The following is a 22976-nucleotide window of genomic DNA, read 5'->3' as shown; positions in this document are numbered from 1 at the left end:
TTCCAAAACATTACACACCACGTCAACAAACAACATCCAAACGCCACCGACTCCCACCTCCAGAACTGCCTTTTGTCTGCGTTGAGTTTGTCGTCTTTCCACAGAACCTCCGATTAGCACGGTTAGTTGCGTAAGGTGCGAAAGAAGTTCTTCGTACCTGTACATCTATTACAATATTCCACTGTTCCACAGGCTGTATGGACCAGACACCACCAAGAATCCCACGTCTCTCTCGTCCCAATTTAGATACGTCTATAACATATACCCCATTAACATTCTGAGATGTTCATATTCCAGTGTTCTGTTAACATGGTGCGTATTTTAAGAATGTTCAAGTGGCGTTGAATACTGAAAGGTAATTTATCATAAGTTCTGTATTGGTCACAGAAAAATTACATTTCAGAAAATGTTTTGACAAAAAATAATTAGTAATGATTAATGTAATTTCATGAGTTGCATTATGTACTGTAAATAGTTATTTAAGAAACGAAAAATCATGCTAATAGCGTCTCTAATGCGTATTGTGAAATGTTCAGTTATTGCTTCCCTATCCATCAGTGCAATAAAGCAGTAACTTTTGCCATGCTATATGAAATGAATATGTAAGAGCACCTTTTATGGATGTCACTACCATTACAACTATTAAGCACTCTAAACAAAGGATAACGTTTGACAGTTCAGTATTAAATAATCTGTCATAGTAACGTGCACATTTTTCAAGTATCATCTTCAATTTTTACATAACACTCTAGTTAGAACTGACTTGTCATTTTAAGTTTTAAATCACTTATATAATTACAATTCAAACAAAAATAACCACTTTTTATTAAACCCAAAAAATACAAACTCAGTGAAAATATATATGGCATATTTAAACTGTATACATCATTCAGATCTCTGGTACTTTAGGAAAATTATACACAATTCAGATCAAACCTTGTTTGATTACAAATGTACTTTAACAGAGTAGTCTTTTATATACTGCTTGTATTTAACCTTTTTTCCCAATCAAAATTAATTTAACCCATAAACCAATGAGTCACACTCAATTAGCCAAATACATCTATTTGGTATTCAGAATTATGACAATCCTCATTAGCATCGTCCTCTCTCAATTTATTAACTATAGCAAAGAAAAAGTAATGCAAGATTAACGTAAACATGAAAAAAATTGCATATCTGTGATGCTGCAGACAAGAATTTGAGCTGCCATATTTTGAAATGTTGATGGCACAACTATGTTGCACCACCTTCCTGGGGCTTGGGTGGTTCGTGATTAATAAACATCGTGGTCTGCTCCACCGCCCAGTCGGCCGGTACATCGTCTGGCTTGTGGCTTTTCATGTGCTGTTCCATCTTGCGACGAGCCGGTGTAACAAACTCGCAGAGAGTGCACTTGAAGGCCTGGCACCCATTGTGTTTTGCGATGTGTGCACGTATGGAGGAAAAGCTGCGGCAACGCTTTTGGCAAATCTTGCATTCGAAAGGTTTCACACCTGCGGCAGATTAAGTACATCTCATTAATTTACATACACGCAGAAATCATTCTGTGCAATTATATTTTTTTACAGGACAATGAAATGAATGATTAAACAAAAAAGTTATTATTAGTCGCATCTCATTGCAAAGTTGAAATCACATTTAACAGCTATGAACATTGAGTTATCTTAATGTGCGCAGTATATCAAGAGAGATGCACCTATGTGAGTCCGAAGGTGCAGTTTGAGTTGAGTCAAGGTTTCACATTTCTCCTCGCACTTGCTGCACTGAAAGGTGGCCACGCCAAGGTGGCGGCGCAGGTGTCGTGTTAGGTTACCCACGTCCGCAAAGCACTGGCCACAGTACTCGCATACATGTGGCCTTTGACCTGCCGGAAACAAGAGATTAATGAAAAGACAACGCTTGAAGGAACATGTAAACCAAAAAATGTACGTATTTTATCTTGTAGAAAATGCAGCTCTGTGTCTCAGGTTGTTGCATACAAGTTGTAAATTTGGTTAATTAAAACACAGAAATGTGTGACACGACTGCAACCTCTTTTCCATATATATTAATTACATAATTGCGTGCTCTAGCGATGCACATGATTTAAAAGTACTCTAACAATCTTAAAAATGTGTCATTCACTGATTAACATTAAAATATGAATTCCCATTTGTCATTAATGCAATATTGAATCAGCCACAAATAAACAAAACTTTTTTTACCTTGTGCTTTCAAACCATACAGCCCAAACAAACGGTAACTTTGTAACATATAGTCTCTAGCTCTAAGTGCTGCTAGTGGCATTGGTCTTACCTTTGTGTACAACACGGAGATGGCGGATGAAATTCCCGTTACAACGAAAGACGCGGCCGCACTCGTCACACATGTAGGACTTCCCACGTCCGTGCACCTTGCGTTTATGTAGCAACAGGTCCTGCTTGAAGGCAAAGCCCTCCCCACACGTGGCACACTCCAGCTTCCGCTCTCCTTCAAGGTCACACGACAGTGCAACTTGTCAACGTTTTCATTACCACCAAACCATATTTGTACCACAAAAATGTCTTAAACTGCACCTCGAAGAAACGAAGTTAATATAATATATACTCCTATTATTATCACAAACATTGCTGTTTATCCACATTATTTAAACATGTACCTGCATGGTAGAGAAGATGCTTCTGTGCTGCAATTTTTGAATTAACAACCTTTCCACAAATTTTACATTCGCCTTCATTGAACAGCAAGTGTTCCTTCCATCTGCAAGGAACCAAAATAATTCAAATTATAACATTTTATATTGGTCTTTCATGCATGGCTTTATGCAACATAATGTAGTAAAAGTATATGCATAAAGCTAACTTACAAGTGTGCTCCGAGGTCTGTGGAGTTGGACACATTGAGGCCACACACGAAGCACCGTGACATGGGTGGCTGGGACGTGCTGGGGGTCTCCACTTGCGTTGAATGGGTGACCAACTGACAATCAGTGCTCATCACTTCCTGGGTTTGTCCATTGGCAGCCACTTCAGCAGCGGCTTGAGAAATCTCATCAAAATCATTCACAGGAAGCACCACCACTTCTCCACTAGGCTGGGCCATTTCAGTCTCAAGCTGCAGCTCCTTGCTCTGCTGACCCAGCATGTCCATAATTTCTTGCTGCTCCTGTTGCTGCTGCTGCTGCTGCTCAGAAGCGTCGCTAAAAACCTTGCAGACACTCTCGTCTGACTGCTCCTGAGGGACTTCCAGTGTTATGTCCCGGCCCTCGGCAATGGACACGAGGTGTTTTTCGATGTCTGAGAGCGACTGGTTCACCGCGTCCTGCGTCGACACCTGCACATCAAAGCCAGCGGTTGTCTCAACCGTGTACGGCTCGCAGAACCCTCCATCGCCGATGTCCTGGCCCTCGCCGTCGATCTGCTGCGACAGGAGCTCGTCTCCCTCCACCACCTGACTCACGGTGAGCCCCGACATGGCAGACACGGCGGCGGAGGAGCTCGTCACGGCAGTTACCACACCCTGCTGCAGCACCAGGCCGCACACCTGCTCGAGCGGTCCCAGCTGGAGGATCTGCGCGGCCGAGCGCAGCACCTCCAGGTCGCCCACATCCACCTTGAGCAGTGTTCATTTAGTCAGCATTGTTTATTTTAGTCAATTATATGCGAGTCGACGACAACCTGTGGAATTTTTGGCAACTCTTAGCGTGTTGATTTCATTTATTAATAATTAGTAATTCTCTTAGTCTAGTCGATTAAAACAGTTATATGTAAATTTTGATTTAAAGCTTTCGTGACTGCAGGGATTCATATTCTTGGTTCTTTCGGTAAGAATTTGATTTTTTATATTTTTATTATTTTGTTTCCCTTCTATGTGACTTTACCGAAAGAACCAAGAGTACAGTTATATGTAGTCCACTTAACTACTGAATGTTGGTGTGACTGGCGTGCAATTTCTGCTCCTCAATATCATCATGTCGGCCAATCGGTGAAATCGTTCAATCTTCTGACATACATAAAGAGTCAATGGTATTTTTTTGTTTTCGTCATTGCACTCGAGTTTCTAATGTTACTAAATTACCTTATCCTGCGTCACCACTCAAACTAGTTAATTTGATCTTGCCATAGTCGTTACACTTTAGCATTCGGTGCGTAGTCACCGTCATCATGCTTTGCGATTTTCGTCCACTCGTGGCCATCGTTCCAAAATAGTTTAACCCAAAAAAAAAGAAGCAACCCCAGCGCACCAAGAAATATTTTCCGCCACGGGTCCTCACGAACCGAACAACCAACCTTGAGCGAGGCGGTGTAGAGGAACTCCAGCACAAGCCCGAAGGCGCGCGCCGTGAGGAAGTCCAGGCGGTAGAGCTTCATGGGCTGGCTCTGGTGCTGCGTGAAGAGGTTTTCGAAGAGCCTGCTGGCGCCGGCCAGCACCGAGCGGTGCGCCCGGTAGTGGACGCCATCCACCTCCACCGTCACGTCGCAGAAGTGCCCGGCGATCCGCAACTCGTTCATCCGCAGCAACAGCGCCGTCGGGTAGTCCACGTAGCGCAGCTCCACCGTATTCATGTGCTCCGACTGAGGCTGCATCCTCCGCAGGCTTTGAAGGCAGTTTTCACGGGATTGTTGGTGGGGTTGTATGTGCACTTGCTTCCTGTTGACAGGAAAGACGTAAAAAAAAAACACGTTCCGATTTTAAATCAATGTTCGGTGTAAATTAGTGTCCATGTTACAAAATATTGGCAATATACGACTATAGTTCATAATCTAAAGGCAAGGCAAAGGTGCGGCCCTGCAATTGCTTACACCTTTGTTTGGAATGAGGGCCTCCCCTAAATGCTAGTTTGTTTAACATTCATAAAAATGCGTGAAAATGTTTCGTCAAATTACTTCGCACTCTACTTAAGTGTCACTTTCATCACAGCCAGACCATTAATAATGCAACACATTGACATGATCGGTGGTGCAAGTCCATCGATTTGAATTGTATGGACAATTAACGCTATCTACATAATGTATGTTGTATTCGAGTACAGCATTTATACAAAGGTGGAAACAGCTTTTGGTCCTATGACAAATCACCCAGGATTCGCCCGACATCGCAAGCTAATCAGTTTCTAGCCTGTACAGTGCTTAGACCACGTGGAAGGGGTGTTATAGGCTGTGGAGTTATACGGTGGCCAGCAGAGGGCAGTGCACCAAACCTTAATGTTGCACTGCACTTCTAAGTGTCCACAACTACGCTCTTCACCAACCCGGACGGCGTGCCGGAGGCTTTCATCCAGCAGCGGACTGATACAAAATGGGCTGCACAAATAAATCACTGCACCTCGCCATAGCTTCCTTCCTTCTGCCCGAATCAGGAGACGGTAACCAAGCCGATGGCCGACGTCCAATGTGTGTCGTATCTATGGCCTTAAGGTGTCCGGGTGTGTGCGCGGGTACAATCAGGTTCACCGCAAGTAAGCGCGAAGTTGCAAAGACAATTCTAAACGTTACATTGTTCGCCGAGGCCTAGCGCAGCATTCATTGCGTTTAGACGCCCGCCCGCCCGCCACCATTCACACACAAACACACTCGACACGACAAGACGAGGACACAATACTCACGCTCAAAGAACAAACGCTGAATAGAGCAGAGGTTGTCGTCGGGAATGGCGACAATAATAATAATAATAAAGAATACAAGACCATGAGGTGAGGTACAACCCCGAGCAGCAGGGTAGCACGGGGTTTATGTTTGCATGTCGACAACTTCACCTACCGCCTTCCGCCAACAACCTCTCACCCCATTGGCCCGCCGCCTGTATATCTTTATTGGTACCTCCCACCAACTCCTCCCACCGACCTCCCCCCCCACTCCCACCAATCTCCCCCTCGCTCCCACCACCTATTGTAGATCTTTATTGATAACCGGCCAATAGAAACGCCCGTAACAAGAGATGAGTCGCGTTTGAGGACGTCACCGGTTTGTGCGAGGCGAGAATTCGGACGATCATGTTGCGTGCGGTTGGCACGGTGACGCGAGGGGGGTAGCCATGTTGGGTGGGGAATGGGGAGGAGGGGGTCACCATTTTGGTTGGGGAAGGCGGGGGGGGGTAGCCATGTTTGGTGGCGATGGGTGGGGGTAGCCATGTTGGGTGGGGATGGCTGGGGGGAGGGGAGCCATGTTGCGTAGGGAGAAATTTGAGAATCCGATTACCTATGAAGCTATTTTTTTCACAGATGTCCAGTAGGTGCGGGTCAAACAGTTACGACGAAAACAATGTTTAAAAACAAACACGATAGGAGTGCAAAGTGATTGGACAGTGAATGATACATTCAGTCATGCCACATTTATACTGCACGTCTGTGAAAATTAGCTTCATAACTCATCGGATTTCGCGTTGGGTGGTTAGAGGATAAATAACAAGGATTTTGTCTCGGCATTAACGTTGGTTCACAGACACTTTGCGTTCATTTAAGGTTATTTTGAGGTTTGTTTAATAAATCATGAAAGACCATTTCAAAGGGCTCATTACGTTTGTGTTCGGGAAAATCTGGATTAAATTTACTACTATATTGAGCCAAGAATCTTGACTTAAAGCTCTCGTGACTGCAGGAATTCATTCTTTGGGTCTTTCGGTAAAGTCACGTAGAAGGGAAACAATAAAATAATAAAAAATATAAAACACCTGTTTTGTTGCCAGAAAAAAAGGGGAACACCTATTCTCATAGTTTGGTCCTGGCAAAGGAGGCCACATGATGTAACCACACAACATTGTTCATCTAAAATGTAATCGAATCGTCTCGTACTAAATTATCCAAATCGATTCCAGTTTTCAATGCACACGGTCGAGAAAGAATCTACGCGATCGTTAAGCGAATGTAGGAATCGATACAAGCGACAAATCGATTCCAGTTTCTATGCGCAACGGTCGAGTTGGAATCTACGCGCTCGTTATTCTCATATTCGAATCGATACAAGCGATGTCACTCCATCGTTAAGGAATCGCGCTCAGCCAATGAGAACGCGGTATACTCGTGCGCCTCCTGGGGGGGGGTGGATGGCAGCAGCCAATAGGAACGCGCGTCACTGCTGCTATGGGGGAGGGAACGTTCCGCAGCGTCCTGGCAACGGCGAGGAGCTGAGCAGGCCTCCGCGTTGATTGACGGCAGCGGTAATTAAAAGCATTTAGCTCATCGCTAACTTCACGCGAAGTGACTGCAACACGGCTCGTCGTCCTCCCACACGCCGCGTCGCGCAGTGTGGAGGTTGTTTTGACCGCACTTCACCACGCTGGTCTCTGTGGATCGGTCGATGGAGGGAGCGAACAGCAGCAGCAGCAGCCCGATTCTGATGTAACTCGCCACTGATGTTAGCCGTGACCACTCCGGTGCTTATTGTCTGATCTAGTTAGTCGAATAAACGAACCCCCCTTGATTGAACAAGACAGCGTGCGGAGGCGTTTATCGGTGATTTGATAAATATATAATTAATGCGGGTTTGAAATAACATCGTTCTTTAATATTAAACATTCACAACGCTCTTTTAAGCACTTACGTTCAGGGATAATGTGTGTGAAACTATGTGCAATGGAAGTATGTGCGGTCTTGGATAATCGTCTCGATTGAAACGTGCTTTTTGCATCTGCCTCAACCCTCTGGCATGTTTCACACATTTTGAAAGCTCGAGAATCTTCCCGAGCGGTACATTTAAGAGCTATGGCAATTGTGGCACACAAATGGCCTATTATTTTAAACGATATACATTACAGTATTCTATTAAAACACCCCATAGCATTGAAGTAGAAAACTCCAGCGCTGGCCCTTCAAGACTAACAAAGGAGGAACATCGCATAGATGGAGCGATGAAATCAGCGCACGTGTAAGATGGTAAATGGATTGGTTGAGATGTTGACAGCTTGTGGACGTCTTCATCCAGCGGTGGATTGATCATGGCTGATGACGGCGTTTCAGAGTGCTGTTGTATGCATTGTTTTGACTGTGAGCTGTTGTGTGTAGATCGCCATCATGACGGCAGGTTCCATCTCCGTGCCCCACATCATCCCCTTGCGGTTCCCTGGGCCGGACAGACCCAAGTCATGTATTGACTCCAACACCTACATCGCCATCAAGTCTGGTGAGAATCGCACGGTCTTCCAATTGTGACCTCATGGTGTTCCATGTCATCACAGAATTACATCAATTTATTATAGTCCCACAGTTTTTGAGAGATTTGGTGACTGCGTCAATTTCCACTGAGTATAATTCCAAGAGGCTAGGCATTATGGTAGTTGATATCCCCATTCGTCTTTTTCAGAATCATTGATAGTATGGTCGATGGCAGAACCTTTTCCAAAATGACTCTTATTGGACACATTGGTATATTGCTTTAAAATACTAAGTTACATTTTTCAAAAGCTTACCACTTATTTTAACCTTTTATAGTCCAGTTTGCCTTCATAAGTAATCTAGATACTGTGATGTCATTTCCATTTGTGTCCCTCTAAGACATTCAATTTTATTATATATTATCAGCAAATCTGTTGGACGTGACTTTGTTTTGCTAATGTTTATCTCGAGCCCCACTTCGCAACCTTCTTTATCAAGCTCTTATATGGTTTTGTTGAGTTAATATCCATTGGTTGTTATAATGACGATCGTTTGCCAAATGTTGATGTTATATACTTTTGATAGTGTTCCGCACATTTTCTCGGTGCTATGCCAATCGTTAAGTGGCACATGCGACACTTTATTTATAGACACGCCGGAGGTACTTATCTACTTCTCAGTGGATGGGAGCAAGCCAGAGCTACTCAAGAAGCCAGGGCACAATGAGATGAACGCCATGAAATATAAAGGGCCATTCACCCTCAACGAGGGCAAGAGAACCGTCAAAGCTATGGCGGTCACCAGGTACTGTCGACTCACAGCTTCTTGAGATGTGGTTGCATTGAGATATTCAATAAATACAAACTGTAGTGAATTTTATTTGTATACCACAGAGGGTACATTTAGTCTTTAATCATTAACACTGCTTTGAAGCACATGTCTCTATATTGGCAAAATGTGTGATTCGCATTTTTAAAACACTTTTATATTGCCTTTTTTTTAAACACCATGCATTCAAAAGATATGTTAATAGGGATAACTTGGGCATATAAATTGCTTGCGGAATGAATTCATACAGAGCTGCTGTACGAAATCTGCAAACGTCGCTCCGCTGTAAGGAAGGAGTTTCATTTTTACTTTGCTTTGCATGATTGCCAGGGATGGGCGCGAGAGCGGCGTGGTGACCAAGGTGTTTCTAGTGGAGTATGCCGCTCCGCAGCATCTCGCTGGCCCAGAAGACAACGCGGAGAACTTCCTGCTTGAATACCAGGCGGATCTGGGCAAGACTGTGCGTTTGATGCTTCGTGATTGAACCTTGCACGCTTTCATTCACACTCATTTGTAGAACCAGAGGGAACCAGGATGGTGTAGTGGTAACATTTGTGCCTCACAGCAAAAAAAGGACCTGGGCTTAATTATCGAGTCAGGAATTAGCCCTTTGTTTTCTGCATGGATATCCTTCGGCTTCTCTCATTGCTAAAAAAACACATCAATGTACAGGTATTGGCCAAACATCCCACTGGAAAAATTTGCTGAAAATTACTCAATTAGGTTTACACATGGCAACATCACCCCCGACTGCAGACACTTGGCAGGATCCTCCTGAAAAAAGTCTTGAGATTCTATGAGGCTTCCCTGGGTAAATAAGCATAACAAGTAATGAAGCATGCACACACTTGATTCGTTTTACCATGACCCCCTCATGGGAAAATCCATTGCCTTAATTTTTTTAATGCAGTAAAAAAGTAACTCCTTAAAGTGGTGGTGGTGGTGGTGTTAATGTTCCACTTTAATTACAATATTCCTTAGGAAACATTGGAAGGATTAAAGACAACAACGGACGTCATCAACAAAGTTGTGAACCAAGAACAAAAATCAGCTTGGGGAGACACGACCCAGAAAATGAAAGGTTTGTTTTTAGTTGTGAATAGACCATACACTTTTATGTAATAAACAATTAATGCCAAATGCTGCAAGTAACTCAATTATGTAAAGACGGTCATTGCATTGCGCACTTTCAGATGGGCTTCTGCGGCCGTCTGGAACGCTCTTCCAATATTAGGAAGCCACTGGAGCTATGCACTTTTAAATTTAGATTGAAAACTAATTTCTTTAGAACTACTTTTTTGTGTTTAGTTTGTTGTCCTTCCCCCACACCTCCGGTTAGCACGGTTGGCTATGTACGTTGCAAAATAAGTTCAACATATTTACTTGTTTATTTACAGAGATGACGCTTGACGGCAGCCGGCGACAAAGGCCTAGAACAGGCAAGCGCATCATGGAAGGTGGACCCATCAGCCCAGGCCGAGACTCTGGCTTGCCGTTCTCCCACAGTTCACAGGTGTTGCAGTCATTAACCCCTCCACCTCCCTCACTAAAATGTATTATCTTGGAGCCACACGGTGATACAAGCTTGCTTTCAGTCCAATTCTTGTGTACACATGATCTTAACATTGCATTAAGCATCAGTACAGTAATTGAACAAATAGTAATGTTGACATTGCTGTCTCACTGCCTTTAGTCTCTGTTGTCGGATGCGACCAGCCCCACCAAGACTCTCTTTAGTTCCCAGACACTGCGGCTCCAAAAGGAACTGGAATATCTCAAGTAATGACTTGCGTCCACACACATGAGCAATTCTGTTGAGATCTCAAAACTGAAATGCAGAAATGTTACCTTTAAAAAAAAATCCACATTGCATTCTTTGTAATCTTGATTTGCTCCTTTCCTTAAATATTTTAACTTTTCTGTCATTTATTTTTGCTATTCCTTTTCTTTTCATGTCTTCATCTATCCAAAAAGTGATATCATTTTTCACAGTAAGTTGCTTGTATAAGTAGATATAATCTTACTTTTGCCTACACACTGTCTTGTGCTTATTACTCATGACCACACCTTTTGTGAAAATTTACAATACTCATTGAGGTATGTTTAAACACTTTCAATATATGCCTTTGATAATAAATGCCTTTGATAATAAATGCCTTTGATGACTTTGATATTAACTCATCAGTTACTAAGATTGCTGTCCCATTTTCCCCAGGTGTGCAAAATGCCTGGCCGCCCGACCCTCGGACCCGTTTGCTCTTTTCTGTCAGGAGTGTGGCTGCACTCTGCCACCAGTGCCAGGGCCATCCCAGCCACCTCCTAAGGCAGAAAAAGTAAGACCCCTGAGAGATAAACACCGCAGCTCAGGATGCTACCGATCTTTTATCGGCTAACGAGCGTGGAAATAATGCATCCAACTCTGCTTATGTTTGGTCGGTGAGAAAATGGATTAGGAGATGTGCCTCCGTCTCTGTTTGACCTCCGGGCATAACACTTTGTGTTTGTATCAATAGATGATCCTGTGCCTCTCGTGCAAGTCAATGGTGCCAACGAACACACTCAATTGCATTGTGTGTGAGGTGCCAATACCTGGCAAGACTCCGCCACAAGCGAGCAAGGTCTGTTGATGCACAAACATGTAGCCACGTTAGGGTGGATGTGGGTGTACGTTGTGCAGACTAGAAGTCAGGTTGTTAATATTGTGGATTTGGTCTCCAACACACCAGTGTGCTGTACTAGTAACGAATTGGCATGATCTGTTTACGACACATTTATATTTACGCGATCTAACCCCCAAAAAAACTCCATTATGGAGAGGTCCTGCTTGCCAACTGTTCTTTGCAAATAGATATGTAGCCATCTAATGCTCATTTTTTTTGTTATAAATCATGACATAATAAAGCAGCACAGGACCTTATTCACATTGAGTTGATATGCCATAATTACATGACCATAGCAACTGCCAAACAGTGGGCTCTTTTGGCTTTCTTGAAATTAAAGTGTATACTATGACCAAAACAACAGTAATGCATCCGATCATTAAGATCTCAGAAGCTAAGCAGGTTTGAGCTTATATTCTTGGTTGGGTAAAGTCACGAAGAAGGTTTGAGCTTGGCTAGTACTTCATCCACCTCCACTGAATAGTGTGTTGGAGTATAGTGAAACTACCTTCACAACCTACGTGGTGTGAGGAGGCCCTCATCCAGCAGTGTCTTGGCAAAGAGCTGTACATGTGTGCATATTAATGAAATGAATACAAGTTGTAAGCCAGCTTCAAGGGATTACAATAGTATATTGACACAATGAAAAATTAAGAGGTTAAGTGCTCATATATACCTGGTTTCTGTCTACGTGCTAGGATATGGTCTTGTGCAAGGCCTGTGGGACTGGAAACCCAGCCAACGTCAAGCACTGTGTGACCTGTGAGACCCGGCTTCCCGAGACTCCCATGGTAGCACCACTCATACGCACATCAGATTGCGCTCTGAATACTTTTGTAAAATCACAATGTGCATTTTATATTTATTCTGAAGCTTGCCAGTCATTATTACTTAAAAGATCAGTCATTGTTTGCTCTACTCATGAAACAAATGACCTGTGTTGTGTCTTAGGCTTTCAGCACCATTAGTGTGGCACCACCCCCACAGACCACTGACAAGAGGTTGCTGAACTGCTCCAAGTGTGGGCGTTTAAATAACTCGGATGCACGCTTCTGTGACTGGTGTGGGGCCAAGGTAATGCTTTACTGTGATTGACCAACATATTTATGAATGTGCAGCATATAGGTTGCTATTGCATTAACCCAATTCATTTGTTCCACAGATTTTTGCGGTTGTGCTATACAGCTCTCCAATGTTCTTTTTGGGTTGTACCGCATATTGCTGGGCATGTCTGACGTTTTTGCTCTTTAAGACACTCCTAGTACATGGAATAAAACATCGGACATCACACTGAACAAGCCATGGTACAAGCCAAAAACACATCGGAAAGCTGATGCGTACATTGGAGACCTGATGTGTTTGTGTTTGTTTGACTCACTATTGATACAAAAAATATACAGCTCCCATTTACTCCATCTCTTGCCAGAATAAATGTGGGTATCTGGCATGGTCCGTGTACGTGTATTTCTAGCCAAGCCCACCAGTGAGTTACTTAGCTTGCACAAAGTGTGGAGCTACCAGCCACTCGGAGGCGCGATTCTGTGGTACGTGTGGTACCTACCTGGATCCACCGGCCCGCTTGGATGCTGTGACATCAAGACATGGTGGTTTTTTGAATGAGGTATACATTGCCGTAAATATTCCATCTGTGTCCCGCGCACTCGTCATTTCTTGGCACCATTATATTTGGCTATAATCTTTAAGAAGCTACTTTTAAAGACTTTAATTTACTAACAATTAAACATTTGTAAATATTTTAATGTGCATATGATGTAACAATTGTAACATACGTTCTGATTTTGTAAAAAAAATTAATCAAACTTGGAAATTTAAGTGTCTAGATCTCTACATCTCGATCAGGGCCGGATTAAGATTGTGTAGGCCCCTGGGCTACAGGTACTGTGCGGCCCCCAGTAATATTTTCAAAAAGAAAACAAAGTTAAAGGAAATTTCAATTTATTTTTACAAGGCTAACAACAAATCAAATTCGGCGTTCACAAGTGAAATAACTTTTCACTTAATCTCTAGAGGCCCTCCAGCTGGCGGAGGCCCCTGGGCTGCAGCCCCTAAAGCCCCCTGCCTTCATCCGGCTCTGATCCCAATACACCTTTACATTATATTGGAGTCACATCATTAAAGCTTTGTTTCAAAGCCCTCCAGTCAACCGTCACTCAGCTGGAGGTTGCTCATTCTCCTGTGCTGCCCTTCCTTCCCCCAGCCATTCGTGCTGTCAATTTCCTAACCCTTGTGAAGTTGATATTCTGCCTTTGACCGACTGCCTGTCTGCCTGTCTGCCAACTTAATAATGGCTGATTCTTCACAATATCTTACATTCCCCCACCTCTTGTCAATGCAGAAATATGATTCATCGGCAGGTGGCGTATCGTGGGGTAGAGTATAGCTACTCCCACTTCCAATAAATCTGGCCAGCGTGGAGTAGTAGGCCAAGATACCCTCTAGTGTGCCCTCGAGGGCTTCTGCTAGTGGAGACAACAATCGCAGTTGCACCTTTACCTTATCCATGGAAACCTCCCACTGCTGTTGTCATGGGGTTGCCGTGCTGCTCTTGGCGGCAGCCTCTGCGTGCGAGCTGGCAGATGGTGTCGCTGCCGCTGGTACGTGCCAGCTTGGGCCTCCAGACAGCCGACCAGGCCACGCAGACAGTGGGGCTTTTCTACCCCTCGGGTCGGGGTCTGGAGCAGAAGGTGCAGGAGGTGTCCACCAAGCGTGTGCAGCAGGATCGCATGAGCGACCGCAGGCCTCCTATCACCGCCGTCAGCCCCGGCAAAGGTCATCATCTGTCATATCATAGGTTATCATTGCCATCATCATTGTTATTATCATCAGTCCAATTTGCATTGTGATTTTAACATTAACACTTCCAGAATAATAGGTATCTTTTATTAATTGTATCACATTCGTCTTTGCTGACTGTAAAGTGTTAGCCAACATACAATGGCTATCAAATTTTTTGCCTACTTGCAAGTGTGGCCGTATACGAGTGTTTTTGCATGGCTGTGCAGGGTATTGGAGGAAGCAGATTGACCATGTGTGCGCTCACCTGAGGAGCTACACACAGAACACAACGGAGTTCCGGGCGCTCATTGGCGAGCCGCGGATGGGCAAGGTGAGAAAATACATTTCCCATCAATACCACAGCATGTCCATTCCATTTTCTTCATATGGGGTTTGTTATTATTTCCTAATCTTGACTGGTAACCAATAAACTTTGGTTTTGTAATAATTCTTCAGGATTTGACGCAGTATTATAATACGGCACAGGCTGGCTTGGGGTATTTTGTCGCGACTTGATTCATTTGCTTTAGTTTGGCTGTTGGAACCTTTGCCATTAACACCGAATTGTACCAATCCTAAGGATAGTTTGGTGTGACTTAAGCAACTTGCGACAAACCACATTACTTAAATTCACTGGTTGTGAAAGTATTTATCATTTTCCTATATTAGCAATATTCACATGCAGCACTGCTACTGCATGAATGGGAATATTTACAATGTTTTAAAACTGCACGTTCTATTCATACATTTTTTTGCATGTCACACCTAGAGGGTCACGAGTTTTTGTTTGCCGTTAATCATAATTTTGTCGGCAATGTATGGATGTAAAAGATAGGGATAATATATGATCCTACCAACTATGTATCGCCCTATGGGAGAAACTATAAAAATCAACGTGTTTCTGCAGATAATGTCTGCCACAGTCCAAGAGGAGGGAGACATATTAAACTTGACGCTAAAATTTGTTCTAAGAGACAATGAGGTAAGCAACTACTCACTTTTGTTGCTCAATCACTCGGTGAGCTAGAATTTACAGAGCATGTGCAATGATTTAAATATTGTCTACACACTCACTTTGATATAAAAGCATACATTAAACTTTTTAACTTGGTTTTTCAAACTCAACTAATAACAGCAATTTGCCTCCTGTCCAAAATATGGAGTGAATTAACATTTTGTATGCAATCATAAAAATAAATATATTGGTCAAATGAATGTTTGCCAGTGAATATACATTCAAAATAAACTGTACGAGGTAATATTTTAACGAGATAATTACTGAAGTGCTAGAGTTGTCTACACTGTGATTCAAAGCAATCCTTCATCCGTGTTGGATCTGTTTCCTCTTAGCCGAATATGGAGACAATAAGACCAGCCAGCCTCTCACAAAACAGCCAGCCTTTCCACAGCCTCGGAGAGCGGAGGGGGGGCAGCCTTCACGGCAGTCAAGCCAGCCTAGGTGGGTCCTACTCTTTGAGTTGTGCATGCCAAAATATTGGAAATAATGCAATCACATGTATGTATGTTAAACTTCTTTCGTACTATACGTAGCCAACCGTGCTAATCGGAGGTGCATGGGAGTGATAACAAACTAAAAACAAAAAGCAGTTCTAAAAAAATGAGTATTCAATCTAGATTTTAAAATGCATAGCTCAATTGGTTTTCTCATATCAGAAGAGCATTCCAGACGGCCGCAGAAGCGAATCACGTGGGCTGTCAATGGCACAAGTCACCGAGATAATTAAGACTTTGTCACTTCTTCAAAATGAAAACTTACAGGAATTAGCGGTGAGATTAACAGATTCTCCGTTGTGCTTATAGAATTACTTTGGTGACATTTGTATGACCAAATGTATACAGTGAAACCTTGGATTGCGAGTAACCTGGTCTGCGAGTGTTTTGCAAGACGAGCAAATGTTTTTAATAAATAATAATTTGATAAACGAGCGATGTCTTGCAATACGAGCAGTACGTACAGTATACACTTTGTCTGCCGAGCGTCACGTGATCACAACTGAGCCAATGGTTCTTCTCTCTCTCTCGCTGCGGGATTGTGGGTAATCGTCTCCCATGCTAGGTCTCAGTTGGCGTGCCTCACTTGTATAGTCAACATCCGTGCGAGCGTATACAATAAAACTACAGGATAGTGTTGTGACCACGTGTGTGTGCGTAAAGCATTGTTTTATTTTGTGTCCAAGTGTAGTGACTGTTCTTTAGTAACTGTACTGCAGGTGAAAGTCGTCCTACACAATAACCCTCCTCCTCCTCTCTCTCGTCTCCCTTACACCAGCCACGATTAAATGTAATTAATAAATTTGATTACTTTATATTACATTTAAATATTAAAAATATAAAAAGGTATTTTGTATTCATCATTTTTATATGAATACAGTATTTTTGGGTTGTGGAACGAATCATCTGAGTTTCCATTATTTCTTATGGGGAAATTCGCTTTGATATACGAGTGCTTTGGATTACGAGCACGGTTCCGGAACGAATTATGCTCGCAATCCAAGGTTTCACTGTAACTTGAAATTTCTTAATTATCCATTCTGGATTGCTGGATGTCTGTTCTGTTGCTTTTGACTGCAGCGAGCGACCAAGCCTCAGTGGGCAGTGATATGAAGTTGAGGAACATTAAGAAAAAGAAGAAAGCTTTTCTCAAAGAAGACACAATGTCTGTAAGTTACACAAAATGAAATCGCTGCGTATATAGAATTAAACTGAGTCGAATGCAATATGTACCTTACTGCTGGGATAAGCAACCCTGATATTAAAATCAGAAAGGGTTTTATTCGCCATGAAAGTTCGCACAGACAAGGAATTTACTTTGGCAGGAAGGTGCATACATTCAACATATAGGAATCTTAAATAAGTGGTATACAAGTCTAACTATACTAAAGGTACAAAGTCTAACTAACACTAAGGGGCTAAAGTATGTACAATTTTGAATAAATATTGAATGTAAAGTAGCTATAAGATACAATCTAAAAATACAAAAAATACAAATTGGGTAACATAGTGTAAATATGACAAGGTGTCATTTTGTAGATAAAATGTTAAAGTCGGTGTAAGCCCTTGGCCTTGTTGAAGAGGCCAGCAGCGGATGGGAAGAAACTGTTTTTGTGGCGTGAGGTTTTGGTCCTGATGGACCACAGCCTTCTGCCGGAGGGGAGTGGAACAGAGAGTTTCCAGAGTGGGAGGAATCGGCCACAATCTTCCTCGCTCGCCTCATGGTCCTCGAGTTGTGCAGGTCCTCGAGGGTTGGTAGATTGCAGGCAATCACCTTCTCAGCAGTGTGGATGATACGCTGCAGTCTGCTCTTGTCCTTGGCAGTGGCAGCAGCGTACCAGACGGTTTTGGAGGTGAGGATGGATTCAATGATTGCTGTATAGAAGTGCACCATCATTGTCTTTGGCAGGTTGCATTTCTTCAGCTGCCGTAGGAAGTACATCCTCTGTTGTGCTCTCTTGGTGAGGGAGCTGATGTTCAGTTCCCACTTGAGGTCCCGGGAGAGAATAGTGCCCAGGAAGCGGAAGGACTCTACAGTTTTGACTGGGGAGTCGCACAGGGTGATGGGGGTGAGTGGGGCTGTATTCTTCCTGAAGTCCACAACCATCTCAACTGTCTTTAGAGCATTTAGCTCTAAGTTGTTCTGGCGAAACCAGGTCACTAGGTTGTCAGCTTCCCACCTATAGTCAGACTCATCCCCACCAGAGATCAGCCCAATGAGGGTGGTGTCATCCACAAACTTAAAGAGTTTGACGGACAGATGATTGGAGGTGCAGCTGTTGGTGTACAGGGAGAAGAGCAGTGGGGAAAGGACGCAGCCCTGAGGAGTTCCGGTGCTGATGGACCTGGACTCAGAGACTTGTGTTCCCAGCTTAACCCACTGCTTCCTGTCAGACAGGAAGTCTGTGATCCACCTGCAGGTGGAGTCGGGCACGTTCAGCTGGAAGAGCTTGTCCTGATGCAGGGCAGGGATGATGGTGTTGAAGGCAGAGCTGAAGTCCACAAACAGGATCCTGGCGTAGGATGCTGGGGAGTCCAGATGCTGTAGGGTGAAGTGGAGGGCGATGTTAATTAAAAAGTATTGAAGCTTATGTTGTACTTTTTACCGCTTGAACAGTTGAACCTTATGGCGGGACCCCGGGGTCCCATAAGCCCCCGGCTCTCGCATAAACATTATATTACTAGCCTTTTGCCCATCCAGTAAATCTGAAACTTGCAAGCGAAAAGCAGACCGCGACGTGATATTCATTGCATCCATTCGTATGCAATTTGTAAGGGCGCGGTGACACAGACCTATTTCATTTAAAGGTTATAATTCCTTGTTCGTCATAACGTCCTTTTTACTTCTATGTTTCAATAGCATTAGAGATTGCGTGACGTGAGGGTTCTGCCTTTGTAGTGAGGGTTGTAAGTTGACGCTGAGGAGGGGGGGGGGAAACGCCTCGCCCTCCCATGTGGAGTGACTACACCCGCTAATTATTATTAATGGTGGGGGGGTGTCCATTTGGAAGACGTCACCTCTTCATGATTATTGATGGGGGCTGGCCGACGTGGAGTGGCGTCACACGCAGGACACACAGACATTATAGTAGTCTATAATGTAAACAAAAACTTTGCTCTTTTTCACCAATGGGATTGAAGCATGGTGGCAAGTGTTGTCTTGTTAAACTATGCCTTTAAAATTGAAAACTACTTACCTGTTGTACCTCTATTTAAATACACATTCGAAAAAATCATTTACACCCCTCTGTCAATCATGGTGTTTCTCAAGTGTGGATTTGTGAACACACTTTGTAAACAGTACATAAAATAGTACACGTTATCAATGCGCCGTTCATATTGTAGCAAGCGTTTATACCAATGTTACTCTACTGAGTAGTGGGTCGCCGCTCCTCTTATCAGCATTGACATGGCTTAACTGAAAAAAAAAACAATGCACAGATGCATATGGACAAGTATTATCAAACAGGAGGAATTAACGGTGCAACGCATCTCATCTGTTAAATATCCGCAGTAATAGGATTGTCATTGATTGATCCTGGCTGCAGACATTGGTAGGTCACAAATAATAAAGAGAGCAGTTTCACTGTATTATGCATCCGTTATGACAGTTTGAGCAGCTTTGGATAAGACTTATTATGATCCTGCCCATACCTGAGCATGGAGCGCATTCGCTTGTTCAGCTCTTCTGCGCATTCGTCCTCGCCACTGCGCTTGGACGACACGACAACAAAATTATCCGCGCCAGATGGGTCGCGGCGTTTTGTGCGCGGTGGGACGGAGTCGTCAAAAATAATTACGATTTTGACTTCCGTTTATTCGGGACCCTGGGGTCCCGCCATAAGGTTCAGTTCACGAAAGGCTCTACACATATACTTTATGGCAAAACTGTTTTCATGATATTACTCTTTCCGATAACTCCAGCTACCTATTCAAAACCGTTACTGCCTCATGCAACCTGTTAACATAATGTTTTGTTGCTGACGTTTCTGTAGGCAGAGAACAGACAGCTCCTGGAAGAGGTGGGAACTTCAGGGCGGGGTCAGGCCGAATTCCTTCAGCGGCTGCTCAATGAGGTGACCCCATCCCACAGATTATCTCCCAAGATCCCATTAAAGAAACCATGGGGGGTTAAGATCCTTTAAATGGAGCACTTTCAGGTGATAGCCATCAAACACGCAACACACCTTTTAACTTTTCTCCAAATTTTATCCAGAATTGTGCTCTCATGTCACGAGATACATATTCCATTTGTATCTATTGCAGAGCAGTACAACCGTTCATGTTACGGAATGGCCCCACGGAAGATATTGTAGAACTACATGACATCCCTTCAATTGAGCTTTGATTCACACAGTAAGGGGCAGCACCTTTCCTCCCGCATGTAGAAACAAATATAACGCAAGTTGTTTGTGAAGTCATTGGTGACCGGGCTGAGACCATTAACTCGCTACACTTGAAAACCTGGTTTAATCACTAGCAGCGGTCTGTATTGGTGTCAGCTCAGCACTCTGGACCTCTGAGCCACTGATACCATACACTTTAATTATAAGTTTTACTCATTAACACAAGATAACTAAGCAACATTTATTTTTCAGAAAAACAGATTGATTTCTCCATCACATTAATTTATACGAATGAAGAAAAGAGCAGATAAAATATCAGAATGTCGTCGTGTCAACTGTCAACATTTTAAAACATGGAAGTGTATTGCTTTCTGACGTGTCTTTGGGTTGTACGTGATACTCGGCATTATGTCCAGCGTTTCGTACCACACGCTGAGAGCTCCTTCAGGAACATGCAAACGTCAGGTATCACAGCACAACTATGACAACCTACGTGATGTAAAAGTGTATTTTTCTTACATTTTTCGGATGTTTTGCTTGATACTACTGCAGGGAGCAGACCCCAACTTGGTGAGCTTTGAGGGGCGCCCGGTTCTAACTCTAGCCGTGATGAACCGGCATGCGACCGCCATCTCCATCCTAGTCGAGGCGGGGGCCAACGTGGACCAAGCATCGGGCCTGTATGACCCACCCCCCTTTCCTTTCACAACTGCAGCACCATCAGCATTCGCACCGTTTACTATTGTAGTCATACTGCTATCTCCGTGACCGCCAATGGACATTGGTTTTTTTGTACGTTTCAATCAGAATTAACAACACAGCGTTGCACGAGGCCGTCGAGTTGGGGGCTCAAGGCGTGAAGTGTGTGGAAGCACTGCTGGCGTGAGTGTCTCCCGATATGTAAACAAAACAATTAGATTGGATTTTACACAGCATATTGTTTGAAAGGCAAACAAAAGCTATACAAATGTACAACATAACTGCTTTGAGTACATCATTCTCCATGCCTTGTAGGTGCAATGCAAGCTTGAAGAAGAGAAATGACCGTGGTATGACAGCACAGGACCTGGCCGTGGCTGGAGGGAATGACTGCCTCGTGACCCTGTTTGCCAGCCACTTTGGTCAAAGTCTGCTGGAGAAGCTCACCCAGGCCAAGCCAGCTTCTGCGATGAAGCAAACCTCCTTAGAGGTCTTTTAGTCCACCCAGTTGTGGCATAGGAGTGGGTTACACCCAGAGATAATATATTACTTCAAAAGTGTGTTTTTTTGGGAATCTATTTAAAATAATTGTAATGTGTTTTGTCATCATTAGCCATGATCAATCCACTGCTAAAGGCCTCCCCAAACCATCAATCTCTCATGATGTACTGTGTTGTGTATAATTTGAAATACAGATATTATCTAATAATGATCGAGGGATAAATTCACCGCGTTAATGTCTTAATGTTGTTTGTACAATGTACTTGTGTGTTAATGTCTGATTGGGTTCATGCATACATTTGTGGTATAAAACAATTTATTTTGCAAGTTGAATATAAATTGACAACATTGACAAAAACAATGGAGTAAAAAAGTATATTCATTTCAGGGCAGTGAAAATGGTGGCATAATCTGTACAAGAAAACATGCATGGCCCTTGTACTTTAACATCGTCGTTACAATGACTTCTTGTAGATTACTCCATCATAGTAAAATAAAAGAAAACACTTGCAAATAACAAAGTCATATTCTACACGTCTGTGATTCTATTGAACTATATACACATCTCCAGTAAACTCACCTTCCATACATACTAAAGGGGGGCACACATTGAGCTTACATCTTTTGCACGCAACAGACCGACTCGACCCTCGCACACAAACGCCAAGCGGCGCGGTCATCTGCGCAGGCGCAGCAGGAAGGCATGCTTGCACTCTTTGCTGTCCAGCGGGTAATACTTGTCATAGAAGTCTAGGATGTACTCCTCGGCCTTGAAGCCAAACCGCTGATACAGCAGCATTGCAGGGTTGCTGGCCGATACGTGCAGGGTGATGTCCTTACCCATGCATGTCTGCAAGACCAGAGGGGAAACGTGTTTAATTATTTAAATGCGACCGGTTGAAGTTTAGGACTGTTCCTATTACTCTGGCTCCGTTAACTGTTCAAAATCTACTCTGTAGTGCCTGCGAACGAGCCCATATATGATTAGAGGTGTAAGCTGCTAAGTTAAAAGTGCCACTTTTGTGTTTAATCTTTACCCATTTTCAGTTTAACCATGAAATGAAGGTAATTTCTGCAATATAAAAAAAAGCAAAGCACTGTAGTAGTAACTTCGTAAAAAGCCACTGGAAGCGCATAATGCACATCAAGTCTTAAATGTAACCACCATGCTATGTTTAAACCACTGCAGTAAAAACAATTCAACTAATTTAACAAAAGAAAGTGGGAGCACTTTATAAGAGGATTTCAAGCATTTTATCATCAAATACAATTTGGAGAAGCTGAGATAGTCTTGTATTTCAATGCAAAAACCATTGCAGTGAGTTACAAAATGTTAAATATGAATCTTAGCTTTTTTTTATAGAGACTAAAGGGAAGGATCTAAGGTTTCTCTTACTGGCCTGATAGTACTTGATGATAATCTATACACAAAGGTCCAAGATGAATAGCACTGCAGCATTGCAAGATGTTGCTCATGCATGTCTCCTATAGACTTTTGTATTGGCTGGAATCTAACAGTGCAATGTTTTCATCGTAGAAGTATGATTACAACAATAGTTATAA

The 22976-nt window shown here is 43.2% G+C and overlaps 3 protein-coding genes across 8 annotated transcripts in view; 1 reads left to right on the top strand and 2 right to left on the bottom strand.

Annotated features, from left to right (window-relative positions):
• Positions 1 to 801: 801 nt before the first annotated feature.
• LOC116939788 (zinc finger protein 131-like) lies at positions 802 to 5798 on the bottom strand. 3 transcript variants are annotated; one of them, XM_032948601.2, is made up of 7 exons: positions 5742 to 5798; positions 4272 to 4632; positions 2849 to 3594; positions 2642 to 2742; positions 2299 to 2472; positions 1700 to 1867; positions 802 to 1496 (listed from the first exon to the last, which is right to left on the bottom strand). In XM_032948601.2, the coding sequence occupies exons 2-7, from the start codon at positions 4566 to 4568 to the stop codon at positions 1237 to 1239; spliced, it is 1746 nt and encodes a 581-aa protein (XP_032804492.1). In that variant the 5' UTR covers positions 4569 to 4632; positions 5742 to 5798; the 3' UTR covers positions 802 to 1236. The 3 variants fall into 3 exon arrangements, with proteins under 3 accessions (XP_032804492.1, XP_032804491.1, XP_032804493.1); XM_032948600.2 differs by lacking the exon at positions 5742 to 5798 and adding an exon at positions 5588 to 5735; XM_032948602.2 differs by lacking the exon at positions 5742 to 5798 and adding an exon at positions 5588 to 5735 and having other exon boundaries at positions 2849 to 3432.
• A 1228-nt stretch (positions 5799 to 7026) lies between these two features.
• Positions 7027 to 21934, top strand: DZANK1 (double zinc ribbon and ankyrin repeat domains 1). 3 transcript variants are annotated; one of them, XM_032948579.2, is made up of 21 exons: positions 7027 to 7137; positions 7982 to 8099; positions 8722 to 8875; positions 9230 to 9359; positions 9881 to 9980; positions 10297 to 10412; positions 10593 to 10678; positions 11115 to 11232; positions 11413 to 11517; positions 12258 to 12350; positions 12511 to 12633; positions 13031 to 13180; positions 14136 to 14349; positions 14583 to 14686; positions 15263 to 15337; positions 15706 to 15814; positions 16948 to 17036; positions 19863 to 19943; positions 20766 to 20893; positions 21021 to 21095; positions 21228 to 21934. In XM_032948579.2, exons 2-21 carry the CDS (start codon positions 7991 to 7993, stop codon positions 21409 to 21411), a joined length of 2343 nt encoding a protein of 780 aa, XP_032804470.2. In that variant the 5' UTR covers positions 7027 to 7137; positions 7982 to 7990; the 3' UTR covers positions 21412 to 21934. The 3 variants fall into 3 exon arrangements, with proteins under 3 accessions (XP_032804470.2, XP_075920496.1, XP_075920505.1); XM_076064381.1 differs by having other exon boundaries at positions 7109 to 7231; XM_076064390.1 differs by lacking the exon at positions 7027 to 7137 and adding an exon at positions 7212 to 7318.
• KAT14 (lysine acetyltransferase 14) overlaps positions 21775 to 22976 on the bottom strand; it is a 13327-nt gene continuing 12125 nt past the window's right edge. For both annotated transcript variants that reach the window (XM_032948569.2, XM_032948570.2), the window contains exon 12: positions 21775 to 22263. In XM_032948569.2, coding sequence (XP_032804460.2) covers positions 22090 to 22263 — 174 coding nt within the window. In that variant the 3' untranslated portion in view covers positions 21775 to 22089. The remainder of the gene's footprint in view (positions 22264 to 22976) is intronic.

The sequence above is a fragment of the Petromyzon marinus genome, chromosome 6 (genome assembly GCF_048934315.1).
Source record: "Petromyzon marinus isolate PM22_M1 ecotype Great Lakes invasive population chromosome 6, UKy_Petmar_22M1.pri1.0, whole genome shotgun sequence".
Lineage (NCBI taxonomy): Eukaryota > Metazoa > Chordata > Hyperoartia > Petromyzontiformes > Petromyzontidae > Petromyzon > Petromyzon marinus.
This window is presented reverse-complemented; position numbering and strand designations above follow the sequence as displayed.